Source organism: Bos javanicus, chromosome 5 (genome assembly GCF_032452875.1).
Source record: "Bos javanicus breed banteng chromosome 5, ARS-OSU_banteng_1.0, whole genome shotgun sequence".
NCBI lineage: Eukaryota > Metazoa > Chordata > Mammalia > Artiodactyla > Bovidae > Bos > Bos javanicus.
The window spans coordinates 70,508,304-70,522,291 of record NC_083872.1 but is presented as its reverse complement, the minus strand read 5'-3'; the positions used below and the strand labels follow the sequence as shown (position 1 = coordinate 70,522,291).

At 44.4% G+C, this 13,988-nt stretch overlaps 1 protein-coding gene across 5 annotated transcripts in view; it reads right to left on the bottom strand.

Annotated features, from left to right (window-relative positions):
• RFX4 (regulatory factor X4) overlaps positions 1–13,988 on the bottom strand; it is a 172,485-nt gene that overhangs the window by 57,034 nt on the left and 101,463 nt on the right. For 4 of the 5 annotated variants that reach the window (XM_061417197.1, XM_061417196.1, XM_061417198.1 and 1 more), the window contains exons 6-8: positions 11,483–11,696; positions 9,515–9,592; positions 1,706–1,869 (exon numbers count right to left, since the gene is read on the bottom strand). In XM_061417197.1, coding sequence (XP_061273181.1) covers positions 1,706–1,869; positions 9,515–9,592; positions 11,483–11,696 — 456 coding nt within the window. Of the gene's footprint in view, positions 1–1,705; positions 1,870–9,514; positions 9,593–11,482; positions 11,697–13,292; positions 13,478–13,988 lie in introns of those variants that run through there. The other variant, XM_061417199.1, reaches the window with a different exon arrangement.

Sequence of the window (13,988 nt, the reverse complement as noted above, 5' to 3'; positions counted from 1 at the left end):
ATTAAAAAAGACAAAGTATATGTCATGCATTGGTTACATGTTAATAGCAGATCTGAATGGCTCCCCCCCAAGAAAATGTTTATATCTGATGCTCTGTGGGAGGGGACCTGGGTGTCTGGGGAAGAAGAGTAGAATGGAGACATTTCGCTGTGTATCGTGTCATATTTTTTGAATTTTTTTAATGTTTTGTATCTTGTTTTATAAGATTTTTTTTTTTACATGGACCATTTTTTTTAAAGTATTTATAGAATTTGTTATAATACTGCTTCTGTTTTATGTTTTTGTTTTCAGGCTGCATGGCAAGTGGGGTCTTAGCTCCCCGACCAGGGAAGCTCCCATATCCACTGTACTGGAAGATGAAGTCCCAACCACTGGACCACAGGAAAGTTTTGAATGGTACAAGTGGTTTAAAATATTAAACTTTTTTACTTATATTTAAAAATATAAATAAAATTTAATGTCTTATACTTTAAAATTTAAAGTCCAATTCTGCCTCATTGACTATGCTAAAGCCTTTGACTGTGTGGATCCAAACTGTGGGAAATTTTTAAAGAGATGGGAAATACCAGACCACCTTATCTGCCTGCCTCCTGAGAAACATGTATGCAGGTCAAGAAGCAACAGTTAGAATCAGGCATGAAACAAGGGACTGGTTTAAAATTGGGAAAGGAGTATGTCAAGGCTGTATATTGTCACCCCGCTTATTTAACTTCTATGCAGAGTACATCATGCTAAATGCCAGAATGGATGACTCACAAGCTGGAATCAAGATTGCCAGGAGAAATATCAATAATCTCAGATATGCAAATGATACCAGTCTAATGGCAGAAAGCAAAAAGGAACTGAAAACCCTCTTGATGAGAGGGAAAGAGGAGAATGGAAAAGCTGGCTTACAACTCAACATTCAGAAAACTAAGATCATGACCTCTGGTCCCATCACTTCATGGCAAATAGAACAGGAAAAAGTGTAAGTAATGACAGATTTTTTTTTTTTTTGGCGGGGGCGGGGGGAGCTCTAAAATCACTGCAGATGGTGACTGCAGCCATGAAATTAAAAGACACTTGCTCCTTGGAAGAAAAACTATGACAAACCTAGACTGTGTAGTAAGAAGCAGAGACATCATTTTACCAACAAAGATCTGTACAGTCAAAGCTGTGATTTTTCCAGTAGTCATGTACAGACTTTAGAGTTGGACCATAAAGAAGGCTGAGTGCTGAAGAATTTATGCTTTCAAATCGTGGTGCTGGAGGAGACTCTTGAGAGTCCCTTGGACAGCAAGGAGACCAAACCAGTCAATCCTAAAAGAAATCAACCCTGAATATTCATTGGAAGGTCTGATGCTAAAGCTGAAGCTCCAATACTTTGGCCACCTGATGCAAAGAAGTGACCCATTGGAAAAGACCCTGATGCTGGGAAAGATTGAAGGCAAAAGGAGAAGGGGGCAGCAGAGGATGAGATGGCTAGATAGCATCACTGACTCAATGGACATGAACTTGAGCAAACTCCAGGAGATAGTGGAGGACAGGGGAGCCTGGTGTGCGGAAGTCCATGGGGTTGCAAAGAGTGAGACATGACAGCAACTGAACAGCAACAACAAAATTAAAGATCTTTACAAGGGAGGACCCCAAAGAACGCAGTTATTTTCCATAACTGAGAAGTGGCTGAGGACCTGCCACACGGGGATAGGAGAAAAAGCGTGCCCACCTGTCAGGTAGCGCCTGCAGTACCGTGGGCATCAGCACTCCGGAGATAGCCTTGTAGAGGATAGAGTCGCACACGCCGACGATGTTCACCACCGTGGAGGAGCCCAGCACAGGCAGCATGTGGGGCGGCATTCCTTGCCAAAAGTGCAGAAGGAAACTTTGAACCTGTATTGACCCACAGAGAGGAGAAGAACCATGAAGTTACACAGGGCCTTCCCAGCAGAGCCTGGGGACTTGGCCAAGGCCACTCCGGTCCACAGTGCTCTTCTCTGCTCCCGCTGCAAACGCAGAGGCTGTCTCAGCCTGGGGTGGATTTTGAGCTTTGGAAGGTCCTCCCATCCCAAGTCCTGACCCTGGCCATCTGTGCGCATGCCCCCTGCTGGAGGAGCACCTGGCCTGGCAGCCTGGGGTCTGCTCTGCCCTGGGAGAGAGGAGTAGCTTGTCACCCCATCAGCCCCTTCATGCTTACTGGGGTCTGCGTAAAAAGGTTAAGAAAGGGAAAGTGGGACATGGCTTCTAAAAAGCTTGGAGCACTAGAACTACTCTTTGAGCCTGTTGGTGCCCTGGGGGCCCCAAGGAGTTCTGCAAAGGAAGAGAACAGTGTATGAGCTGCTGGTAAAAGGAATATGTCTAGGAGGAAAGAGAGTAGGTGCCACAAACTGAAGTCTCCTGATGCACATGTGCCCCCAAAATTGATAAACTGCAAGGGCCCCTTTGTATCCAGATTACATCATTTTCTCAAAGAGCCTTTGGTGCAGCCTTGGCTGGCTGGTGTTATTATGGGATGCTAGATAGTGATATCTGGACAGTAAGCTATGACCACACCCCAACCCACAACTCTAACCACTAGCACAGAACAGAAATCTAGTAGGCACTCAAAATGGAATTATTGTTGTAAATATGAGGATATCAGGCCCCTACACCTCTATCTTCCAGGGTGTGAGTTGGAGGTCAGTGAGAGAGAAGGGTAGGGGGTGGAGGGGTGGGACAAGACAAAGGAAGTGAAAGGACAGAGTTGAGGATATTTACTTAGTGCATATAATAACATTTTCAAGGGGCTTCCCTGGTGGCTCAGACAGTAAAGAATCCACCTGCAATGTAAAGACCCAGGTTTGATCCCTGGGTTGGAAAGGCCTCCTGGAGAAGGGATAGGCTACCCACTCTGTGGGCTTCCCTGGTGATTCAGTTGGTAAAGAATCTGCCTGCAATGCGAGAGACCTGGCTTCCATCATTGGACTGGGAAGATCCCCTGGTGGAAGGTATGGCAACCCATTACAGTATTCTTGCCTGATGAAGCTCCATGAACAGAGGAGCCTGGTGGGCTGCGGTCCACGAGGTCGCAAAGAGACAGACACAACTGAGCAACTAAGCACAGCACACCATTTCATGTCCCTGCCTAGAGAATTCCATGGACAAAGAAGCCTGGAGGGCTACAGTCCATAGGGTCACAAAGAGTCAGACAGAACTAACATTGAGGCACGACTCATCTTAAGGTTAGGGAAGAAATAACTGAATTGCTGCGAATCCTTATAAGCTCGACTTGGTTCCTAGACCAGGGATCATTCTTTCCTCCACAGATGGGCACTCCTGAACCCCATGCACAGCACTGCCTATATCTCTGGTTCCATAAGTCAATCTTGATCCAAAGCAGGAAATAATTCAGTACTTGAAGCTAACACTTTGGAGGTGGTGTAATTATTGGTGTCAGCATTATGTATTTATTGAGGGCTACTATATGTTAGAAACTTAGCACAGTTTCTCTCAGTTGATACTACAGCTGAGGATTGCTGCTCCCATTTTGTAGAGATTAACTTATTTGTCCAAAGCCAGACAGCAAGTCAGGGAATGGATGGATAGAGTGCAAGTCTGCCTATCTTTCCATAAATCAATCTCATGGCTACTTTGCTTTTCTCTTGGTAACTGGACTTCTATCCCATTCCTGAGACCTATGGCTCTCCTTGGACTGTCGCCTGCCTCCCAGCTTTCTGGCCCCACCCTGGGAACCTGCAGATGTCCTTCAAGCCCTTATTAGGAGTTGGGTCTTGCTTTCCTCTTTACAGGCTACCTCTGACCCCAGCCTGGTGACATCAACTCAGCCTCAAGTGGACAGACTATCCTGATGCCCATGGCCTGGCTGGACTTCTCAATGCAAATACTGGATGGGAGGCTTGATGGATGAGGAATGGAGAGAGAAGCATGCCCCCTAACTTCCTAGAGGGAAAATGGTTAATTGCCAAAAACATGATCAAGGTGAATGAGGTCAGATTTGTACATTGTAAAACTCAAGTCGCAGTTCTGTTAATTCCATGACAGTGAAAATATGGCAAAGTTTTCAACCAGATTGAAAATTAAAATCAGATGAGTGAAGACTGCCTTTAAGTCCCCACTACCAACTAGAGGGGTAATATCTCTATGCCTCAGTTTCTTTATCAGTGAAATGGGAATTAAAATAGTATTAACTAGATTTTGGTAAAGATTCCTATAAAAGTACTTATTATAGTGCTTGGCACATAGTAAATGCCTAATAAAGGTTAAATTCTATTACTATTACTATATTATGGAGGCATACCACTTCTAGGCATAAGAAATCAGTGCATGCATATGTGCTAAGTCACTTCAGTCATGTTTGACTCTTTGCGACCCTACGAACTATAGCCCACCAGGCTCCTCTGTCCATGAGACTCTCCAGGTAAGAATACTGGAGTGGGTTGCCATGCCCTCCTGCAGGGGATCTTCCCAACCCAGAGATCAAACCTGCATCTCTCATGTTTCCTTCATTGGCAGGTGGGTTCTTTACCACTAGTGCCACCTGGGAAGCCCCAAGAAATCCCTGTACTGCCATAAACGCTTGAGATACCCTCGCCTAAGTTTCTGAGCATCACCCAGCCAGGATCCCCATGGTGGCTCTGCTCACCTATCAAGGCTCTTGTTTTCATTGGGATAACGGATGGCTATTAGCTGACTTGGGCCTGGAGATAGCCACATCTCTTAGACAAGGTACTCGCCCTCCAGACAACCCTCTGCTGTCCCCAGATCCCATCTCATCCCAGGATATTGGCCTCTGGCCAGGTCCTGCACTTCCCTGCCTGACCTTCCAACTCTGAATAAGAAGCACTGCCCAGTTGATTGCTAATATTTGGTAGATTCTGAATTCATTTGTCTTTCTAAGTTCTCCTTGCATGTAGCCCTACTCTCTTTTTATGAGTCGGTTTCCAGCAGAAATTCTGGAAAGCATCAGCGACTGTGTACAGTAAAACAAATCTGTAGAAGATCACTCGCACGAGCAGCCATCTGTCTTTTTCAAGTCTGTCCAACTGGCACTGAGAGCCGCCGTCGGTTCTGTCACTGGAGCAGCATTTGTAGATGCCGTGTTACCCAGTTTCAACCTCACTCTGCATTTAAGAGCCTTTAATGTCTGCTGGCGGAAAAGGCAATGGCACCCCATTCCAGTACTCTTGCCTGGAAAATCCCATGGACGGAGGAGCCTGGTAGGCTGCAGTCCATGGGGTCACGAAGATTTGGACACGACTGAGCGACTTTCCTTTCACTTTTCACTTTCATGCATTGGAGAAGGAAATGGCAACCCACTCCAGTGTTCTTGCCTGGAGAATCCCAGGGACAGGGAAGCCTGGTGGGCTGCCGCCTATGGGATCGCACAGAGTCAGACACGACTGAAGCGACTTAGCAGCAGCAGCAGCAGCAATGTCTGCCAGACACGACTGGGCAACTGAACAACAACAACAGTGTCCGATGGGCTGGCTCCTCAGGAGGCGCGAACACACTGCAAAGCTCAAGGGCTGATACTTGCAAGTTAGGTGTTCTTATCAGGAAGTAGAGTCAACAGGACATTCTGATAGACTAGATGTGAAGAATTGAGGTTTGTGGCTTGAGCAGTTGGATGTGTGGTAGTGGCTATCTAAGACTCGGGAAAAACAGATTTAGGGTGGAAAGTCAGAGCTCTGATTAGGCCATGTTATGTTAGATGGCAAGTCAGTTGAATCTGGAGCTCGGGACTAAATAATTATGTAAAAAAGAGAGTTATCAGCTTTAGCAAAATGGAGATGATGTTTACCTATTAGTAGGATGAAATAAGATTATTTATAAAATGCCAGGCATCGTGAAGGCATTTAATAAATGGAAGCATAACTAGACAGAAAAAGTTCTCCTTACTCCTTGCAAGCAAAAATGGTGAAAGAATCATAGGTAAATGATTGAAAATGATTATTTAAAACAAGTTTTCTGGATTATCTACTTTAGTCCCTTGAATTCTCAGCCTTTTTCCTCTCTGCTCAATAAAGCATCAGAAGGTGATTTCCTTAACAATATCTACGTAAGTTTTCTATTTCTTTTCCATGTCCATACTTACTTTATTCCTGGTATATTGGCATCTTGTGGAAACATATCTGATGATTTCCAGTCATGGGTACTTAATTGCTATAGTGTTAAAAGGAACTTGACAAAACAATAGCTAGCAGTTATTATGCTCTGAGTTTGAAATTAGATACTTTAATCTATACAATTTTCATGTAATTATCACAATTTTACTATGAGGTAGATATAGCTACCTCATAGCTGCCAAAGCAGCCTCTCATCTCCCTCTGAGTCCCATTTTACAGCAAAAGAAACTGAGGCTCACAGAGGTTAAGTACCTTTCTCAAGGTCACAGGCTGGTAAGTGGTGGATTTGAGACTCAAACACGGGGCTATCTGATTTTACAACTCTTTGTGCAATGTAGTTTGGAGAAGGCTTTGCAGGAAGTCCCCTATATGTAGACTTGGCTTCTTTGCACTCTCCTGATAATGCTGTAAGTCTGTGGAGGTTTTCCATCCATCCATCATCCATCAATCCATCTACTCACCCACCCAAGAAATATTTACTGAGAGCCTGAGAGTATAGCTGACCTGGATACAGTAGTAAACAAGATCCCTGCCCTTAAGGGCTTGTGTGTTCTGGTGGCAGGAGACAAACAATGAACAAGGAAACAAGGTAATTTAAGACTGTGATACTAGCATACATTGTGACCTCAATGGATATTAAAGATCCTGAAGATCTGAAACAAACTACATCATCAAAATGTACCAGAGACATCCACCATCTATTTACCGATGACTTTTCTCAGCTGTAGGAGAGAAAGCCATTCTCATCAGAGGTAAAATAGCCCCTGCATTCTTTTTGTGTTTGGGTAGAATCAACCGCATTTTCATCAGCCACCTCAAAAACAGCCACCAAATACCCCTGCCAGTGGGGTGGAAAGAATACTGGGCCAGCAGCGGTAGGTGACAAAGATCTAACCAACTGTGTGACCTCCCTTAATTCTCTGATTAACATATCTGATAAAAGCAAGCATTTGTATGACCTTTTACCAGGCATTGTCTCATCTCCTCCTTCCAACAATCCTGTGAAATGGATAGGCAGGGATGGTATGTTTATCTTCATTCCTAGGATGAGGAATTGAGCCACATCTTGAATCCAAGCCTGAGCTCCAAGTCTGGCCCTTCTCCCACAGGAACACTCAAGCCCTCACAAGGTTTCTGGACCTCTCACCATGTATTCTGCATCCTAACTGCTGGTGTGTGTTGGTTTCTCAGTTGTATCCAACTTTTTGTGACTCCATGGGCTATAGCCTGCCAGGTTCCTCTGTCCATGGAATTTTACAGGCAAGAATACTAGAGTGGGTTGCCATTCCCTTCTCCAGAGTTACTGGTATGCATGACTTTTTTCCCTTCGAGGCTTATCTTATCACCCCATTCCCGGGATCTAGCAGTGTATAAATCATTAGATGCCCAATAAGTGTCGGAATTAAGAAATGGAAGCCAGTGAAGGGAGACGATGAGTAAGTTTTGATAAGAATGTTAAGCGAGGACTATCACCAGTTTTGTTATGAGTACTTGTGGCAGAGAGGGACCACTAGATCTCCTCTAGTAAATAAGCTGCTGCCCAGAGAGGAGCCACACTTCCCAGGTCCTCTTACCTCAAGGAGCAGAGGGGGGTGGGGGGAGTGCCATGAGACAAGCTCTTGCCAATGGAATACAGGCAAAAGTGATGCATCTTATCTCTGGGCCAACAAGTTCAAGAAGAGAGGATGTCTTCGCTGTAATCCTTTTCCCTGATCCATCAGCTGAACAAAGAGGATGCCAAGACTCTAGGGCAGGCTACAGCCATGAGGTAGGAGGAGCCTGGGTCCCTGAACCACCCCCAGCAACCAGCCATCCAATCGAGGGCATCCACATTGGACTGTGACATGTCTTGTCAAATTGTGTTGAGACTTGAGGCTTGTGTGTTACAGAAGCCAGTGTTGTCTTAACCAATCATGAGTCATGATTTGCCCAGATCTCAGGGTTCTTTGATACATAAGGCATAACCAAACCACAATATGAGAGAAAGCAATGAGCTTTCTTTCTTTAAGACAAAAAAATCGACTTAAACGGTCACAGAAGGAATTTGGGAGATTTAAAAACTTAGTGGATGAAAATCAAGAGCAGGAAGAAGAGTCCTACTCTATGGCCCCCTCTTCTGGAGCTGTGCCTATGAACCAAGTGACAGCTCACATACGGGGGTACCACTGCTGCAGCAGGCTCCAGAGGGAACAGTACAAGGAGCCGCACAGGTACCAGCAAGTGCTCAACAAGTCTTCACTGCCTTACCTCATCCTGTCCCCTCCATCTCCAACAGCACACGAACCCCCCACTCTAAAAAGGGAAATCTCAGGCATTTTTTCACCAATAACAAGAGATTCGTGTAGCCCTTTTACAGCTTAGGTTGTGCTGTGCTCAGTCACTCAGTCATGTCCGACTCTTTGTGACCCTATGGCCTGCCAGGCTCCTCTGTCCATGAGGATTCTCCAGGCAAGAATACTGGAGTGGGTTGCCATGCCCTCCTCTAGGGAATCTTCCCAATGCAGGGATTTGACCCAGGTCTCCTGCATTGTGGGCGGATTCTTTACCGTCTGAGCCACCAGAGAAACCCAAGAACACTGGAGTGGGTAGCCTATCCCTTCTCCAGGGGAACTTCCCAACCCAGGAATCGAACTGGGGTCTCCTGCATTGCAGGCAGATTCTTTATCAGTTGAGCTATCCCGGAAGCCCAGAGTCTAGGTTATCTTCCCTCAGATTCAATGTCCACATCTGATCCCAGGTGGTTTTATTTGTTTTTGTTTTTGTCTGAAAGGCATTTTCTTTAAACAGAATGGCCTCAGGTTATGGGGTGAAACATGTGGTTTCCTGCCATCCTTTTGGAAGGTTCTTTCTGATGGCGTTTTAGACAAGAATATTTTACTGTCTCTGTTTATATAACCAGTGCTCTATCCTCTCATTTCTTCTCTCCATTCTTTAACTATAATATTTTAAAATCAAAATTAAATCCTCACACTGTTTGTATTCAAAGATGGTCCTACGGACAGTGTTAAATGGACATGGGGACTAGAACTTGAGAATGGAGGGTAATCAGCTCCAAATGCACTGAAGCAGATGAGCCTCAGGAAAAGGTTAAACCCAAAATATAGATAAGCTTTCCTTTAGTTTTTCTGAATGCATAATTCTGGCATAATGATATCTTGACAAAACTGGGTTCCCAGTAGGCCAACTGGGCAGGATGTAGTTCACTCATTAGAAAAAGCCATGCCAGCCACTGCCCACACAGAAAATCTGCAAAATGGGGGTAGTGATAGTGCTTGCTTCCTGGGATCACTGCGGATTCAGGGAGCTAATGTACATCAAGGGCTTCTAGAGACCTGGAAACTAGTCAAAGCTAGTGTTATTGTAATATAATATTTTAATGCAGAGTATTCACAGCCTAACACTTATTGACCTACCTCATCAAAGTTGGCTCTTATTACAGTGTCCAGTATTCTCTGACAGTGTGTTCTGTACATCATAATAAAGGTAGAAACCTGTGGGGTGGGGAAGGATCAACAATAAAAGCATACATTAGTCCACATTACTGCTGCCTTTGGAATTTCAAGTCATTTATTCTCTGTTGAGGGGATGAAATTTGTCTAACTCCTATGCATCCTGTAATGTCCCATTGAAACTCATTTCCCTCAGCTTCCTCCACTGTGCTCCATAGCGCCTGAATGTTTCTCAGAGCACTCACCCTGTTGTACAGAAAGCACAGGTTTCTCTTTTTGCCCCAAGTCTACCCCCTGAAATTCTGGATTTGGGGAAAATACTAATAAAAACAGCATATTATTCATGCTTGTGTATATCAAGCATTTAGTGTCTGGCACATTGTAGATAGAGTTCAGTAAGGCCTACTGGATTAAATTCTCATCAGCTGAGATATTGAAAAGTTAACATTCAGCCTACATCTATAAGAAGAGGTGCTTTTGTCAAAATCACACAAAAAAGACATTTGAAAATTCTCTGGAATCTGCTTAGCAAAAGAACTGCATCTCTAGCTTCACTTTCCCAAGAATTTTAAAGCAATGGTACAGGAAATTTGCTGAGAAAAAAAAGCAAATTTGAGAAAAATAAGGATTTATTTATTCTTTTTGTTTGAGAACATAGATATACGTTTAATACAAACTTAGTTTGATTGTACAAGCATCTGTCTCCCTGGCTTGACTGTAAGCTTCCTGACAGCAGGAATCAAGTCTCATTCATCACTGCATTCCAGTGTGATATGTAGAAACTCAACACCTACTGGTACCCTGGGCCACATCAAGATAGATGCATTATGCTGTATAGCAGAGGGAACTCTACTTAATGCTTCTATGATGACCTAAACGGGAAGAAAATCAAAAAACAACAGGGGATATATGTATACATATAACTGATTCACTTCAGAAACACATTATAAAGCAACTATACTCCCATAAAAAAAAAGATAGATCGCTTAGGATGGGATCACCTAGCAGAGAGTCTCCAGATTGGTGTTTCCAATTATTTCTCCCCAATACCATGGCCCAAACTATCTGAATCACTACCACCTTTAAAATCTTCTTTGTCTGTGGGAGTGTGATGTCACCACATCCTCTGCAGCACATGGGGAAATAAACTTAATTCTATGAAAAAGCTATGCAGAGGAGGGGGCCCTCCCCTGTGAAAGGAGACCAGTGCAGCACCGCAGATGGGTAGGTAGGTAGACAAGTTGGACAGGGAGAGAGGTAAACATTTTATTTTAGAATAGGATTGGGTTTACAGGCCAGTTATGAAGGTAGTTCAGGCAGCTTCTGTATACCTCATATCCCGTTATCTCTACTATTATCATCTTGCTTTGGGATGCTACCTTTGTCACAACTAATGGACCAACTTGATTCAGATTTCTATCCTTATACTTTTAAACTCACTATTTTGCAATAGAAGTGTGTATAAGTGTGGTGTATGTGGGTGTGGTGTGTGTGAGTGGTGTGTGTGTGTGTGGTGTGTGTGAGTGTGGCACGTGTGAATGTGGTATGTGTGTGCGGTGCATGTGTGGTGTGTGTGAGTGGGGTGTGTGAATGGGATGTGTGTAAGTGTGGTATATGTGAGTGTGGTATGTATATTTCTGGTATGTGTGAGTGTGGTGTGTGTGCGTGGTGTGTGTGAGTGTGGTGTATGTGAATGTGGTATGTGTAAGTGATGTATGTGAGTGTGGTGTGTGTGTGGTGTATGTGTGTGATGCGTGTGAGTGTGGTGTGTGTGAGTATGGTGTGTGTGGAGTATGTGTGTTGTGTGTGTGGTTGTGGTGTGTGAGTGTGTTGTGTGTGATTGTGGTGTGTGGGTGTGGTGTGTGTGGGTGTGGTGTGTTTGTGAGAGAGAGAGAGAACCACCCACTCCAGCAGTCCTGCAGGCGTGCTCACCTTCTCTTCTGGCAAACTGGCCGGTAGATTTAGATCTTTGACATTCGGAAATTCTGGCAGCAATGTTCCAAGTTTGGACCGGGGTGAATACGCCACCGTCTGCTTGCTCACTTCTTTCTTGCCTGTCTCGCTCACCCAGGCGGCTCCTTTCTTGGAATACATCACATCATAATATTGGGAGCTTTCCTTCACTGCAATGCCATAGTAATGGTACCTGGGCCGTAAAGTAAGAGAGAGAGAGAAACCCACGTATACCCTTATCAGCTGGGGGATCCTGAGCCATTGGAGCCCAAGGCCAATGATGGCTTGGACCCATTCTCCCCGAACTAAAAGAGTTAACTCCCCTGTTAGGCTCAACATCTTAGAAATCTAGAATTAAAACAAAGTTCCATGTTGCCAGCCATCAATCAGACAGGTAAAAATAACCAGAATTGCCTCCTACAGACAATGTTAAGTCAAATACTTTGCAAAGCAGAAAGTGGGATGAAAAAATTTCCATTTGTACTTAATCTCTTGTATCTAGCCAAGCATGATTCTACAGGCACAGCGTCTGAATGTCCCCCTCAGCAAAGACCCAAGGAGACGAGGGTGTTCATGGCTGCCAACTGTACCAACAACAAAAATTTATTTGGCCTATGTTTTTCTTAATCAATAAATAGCAGTCTTAAACAACTGTATCTAAAAATATAAACTCAGTGTTTCAGTTGACAATGAATGGAAAACAAAGACCAGAACCCTTTATTAACTCAGGAAGGGCTTAATAATAGTAATGTTTTCAATTAAGACTAATGAGGGATGGAGGCTGCATTTTGCTTGGATTTTAGCGACAATCTATGAAGAACTTATGGTGTGCTAGGCACTTTGGCAAATGCTTTCCCTACATTTATTTGTAAAATAATGCTATGAAGTGGAGATTATTATAACCTTTCTACAGATGAGAATTGGAGGCAAGAAAGCTTAAGTAATTTGCTCAAGGTCATACAGCTTGTTCAGGGGAGGAAGTGGGTCGATCTGACCACAGAGCCACTGTGCTGCACTAAGAAAACACATTGCTACGAACTTTGATGTTTGTCAGAGCCTCTTATGGAACATAATAAAAATACAGATTCTAAGGCCCCTTCACAGAACAGGGGATAGGGCCCTAGAATCAGCACTGAGACAAACCACAGATAATTTTCACGCACATCCCTCTGGGATCCACAAGCCTGCTGGGTGTGGCCCTGCAGGACGGTCCTGGCTTGATGGGACGGTCATTATCTACTATTTGTAGCATAGTCGCTAACAAGGTGCTAAGTGCTTTACACACATCACATGATTTCATCTCACAAAGCCCCTGGGAGGCTGGAACTGATTAATATCCCCATACTACAGACTAGGAAACTAAGACCTAGAGAATTAAGACATCCAAGATCATCTAGTGAGTAAGCAGTAGAGGCAGGATCTGAGCCTCTAAAGGTGCTTTTCACCACTAAGCCAGTGATTCTCAAACTTTACTAATGATAAGAATCACCTACAAAACATATTAAAATACAGACTCCCAGGTCCCACCCCCGAAGATTCTCATTTAGCAGGTCCAGGGTCATTTTGTGCAATCACATGGCAATATTAATGTAAGTAATTCTGGACCTCGATTTCAGAAATGCTGTATAATGTGGTAACTACTCTTTTCTACTGGTAACGATTTGGTGGCGATAGCCAGGAAATAACTCAAAGGAGAAAACACTCTTGAGTTCTGGGAGAGCCTTCCTGGGAGAGGAGAGCTGAGCACAGGTAACCTTCCCTCCCCCAAATCCCCCTCCACTCCGGATACCATTCTGTGATACTTCTGCTTAGTGGGCATTGCGCCTCTATCTGAATGCCTGCTGGGATGAAGAACTCGGACCCTCCAAAGGCAGCCCAGCTCATTTTAGGTCAGTATAGCGATCAGGAAGTTCTTCCTTATGTCGAGCTGATTTCTATCGTCTGTGCCTTCTACTTGCCAACTGTCATAACTGCCTTTCCACCCGGAAGGCACTCCTTTGGTGGGTGGGGTGGGGGAGTTCCGTTTGCTCTGGGAGACCTTCCAGGTGGGAAGGTAGTTATGACATGCCTCCCTAACTTTACAAAGTCTGCCCTTATTCTTTCTTAAGCTCAAGATGGTAATAACGTATTAAGATCAGACCACTTCTTGATTTTTCAGAGTATACTGCTAGAATTGCCAACTGCAGTGAAGCTAGTGACGCTAGTGCTCTGATCACTTCTCAAGTTTTTATTTCAGGTCTGTAAGTTTTTTTATTTCAGGTCAACACACTCTCCACCAGCACACCACCCCCCACCCATTTAGTCTGTCCAGGTAAATTTGCTGAGGGATTGTCGCTATAAGGGGCTTCCCTGGGGCTTTCCTTCTTTATCTGGCTTCCCAGATAAAGAACCTGCCTGCTGCAGGAGCCACAGGAGACTCAGGTTCGATCCCTGGGTTGGGAAGATACCCTGGAGGAGGGCATGGCAACCTACTCAGTATTCTTCC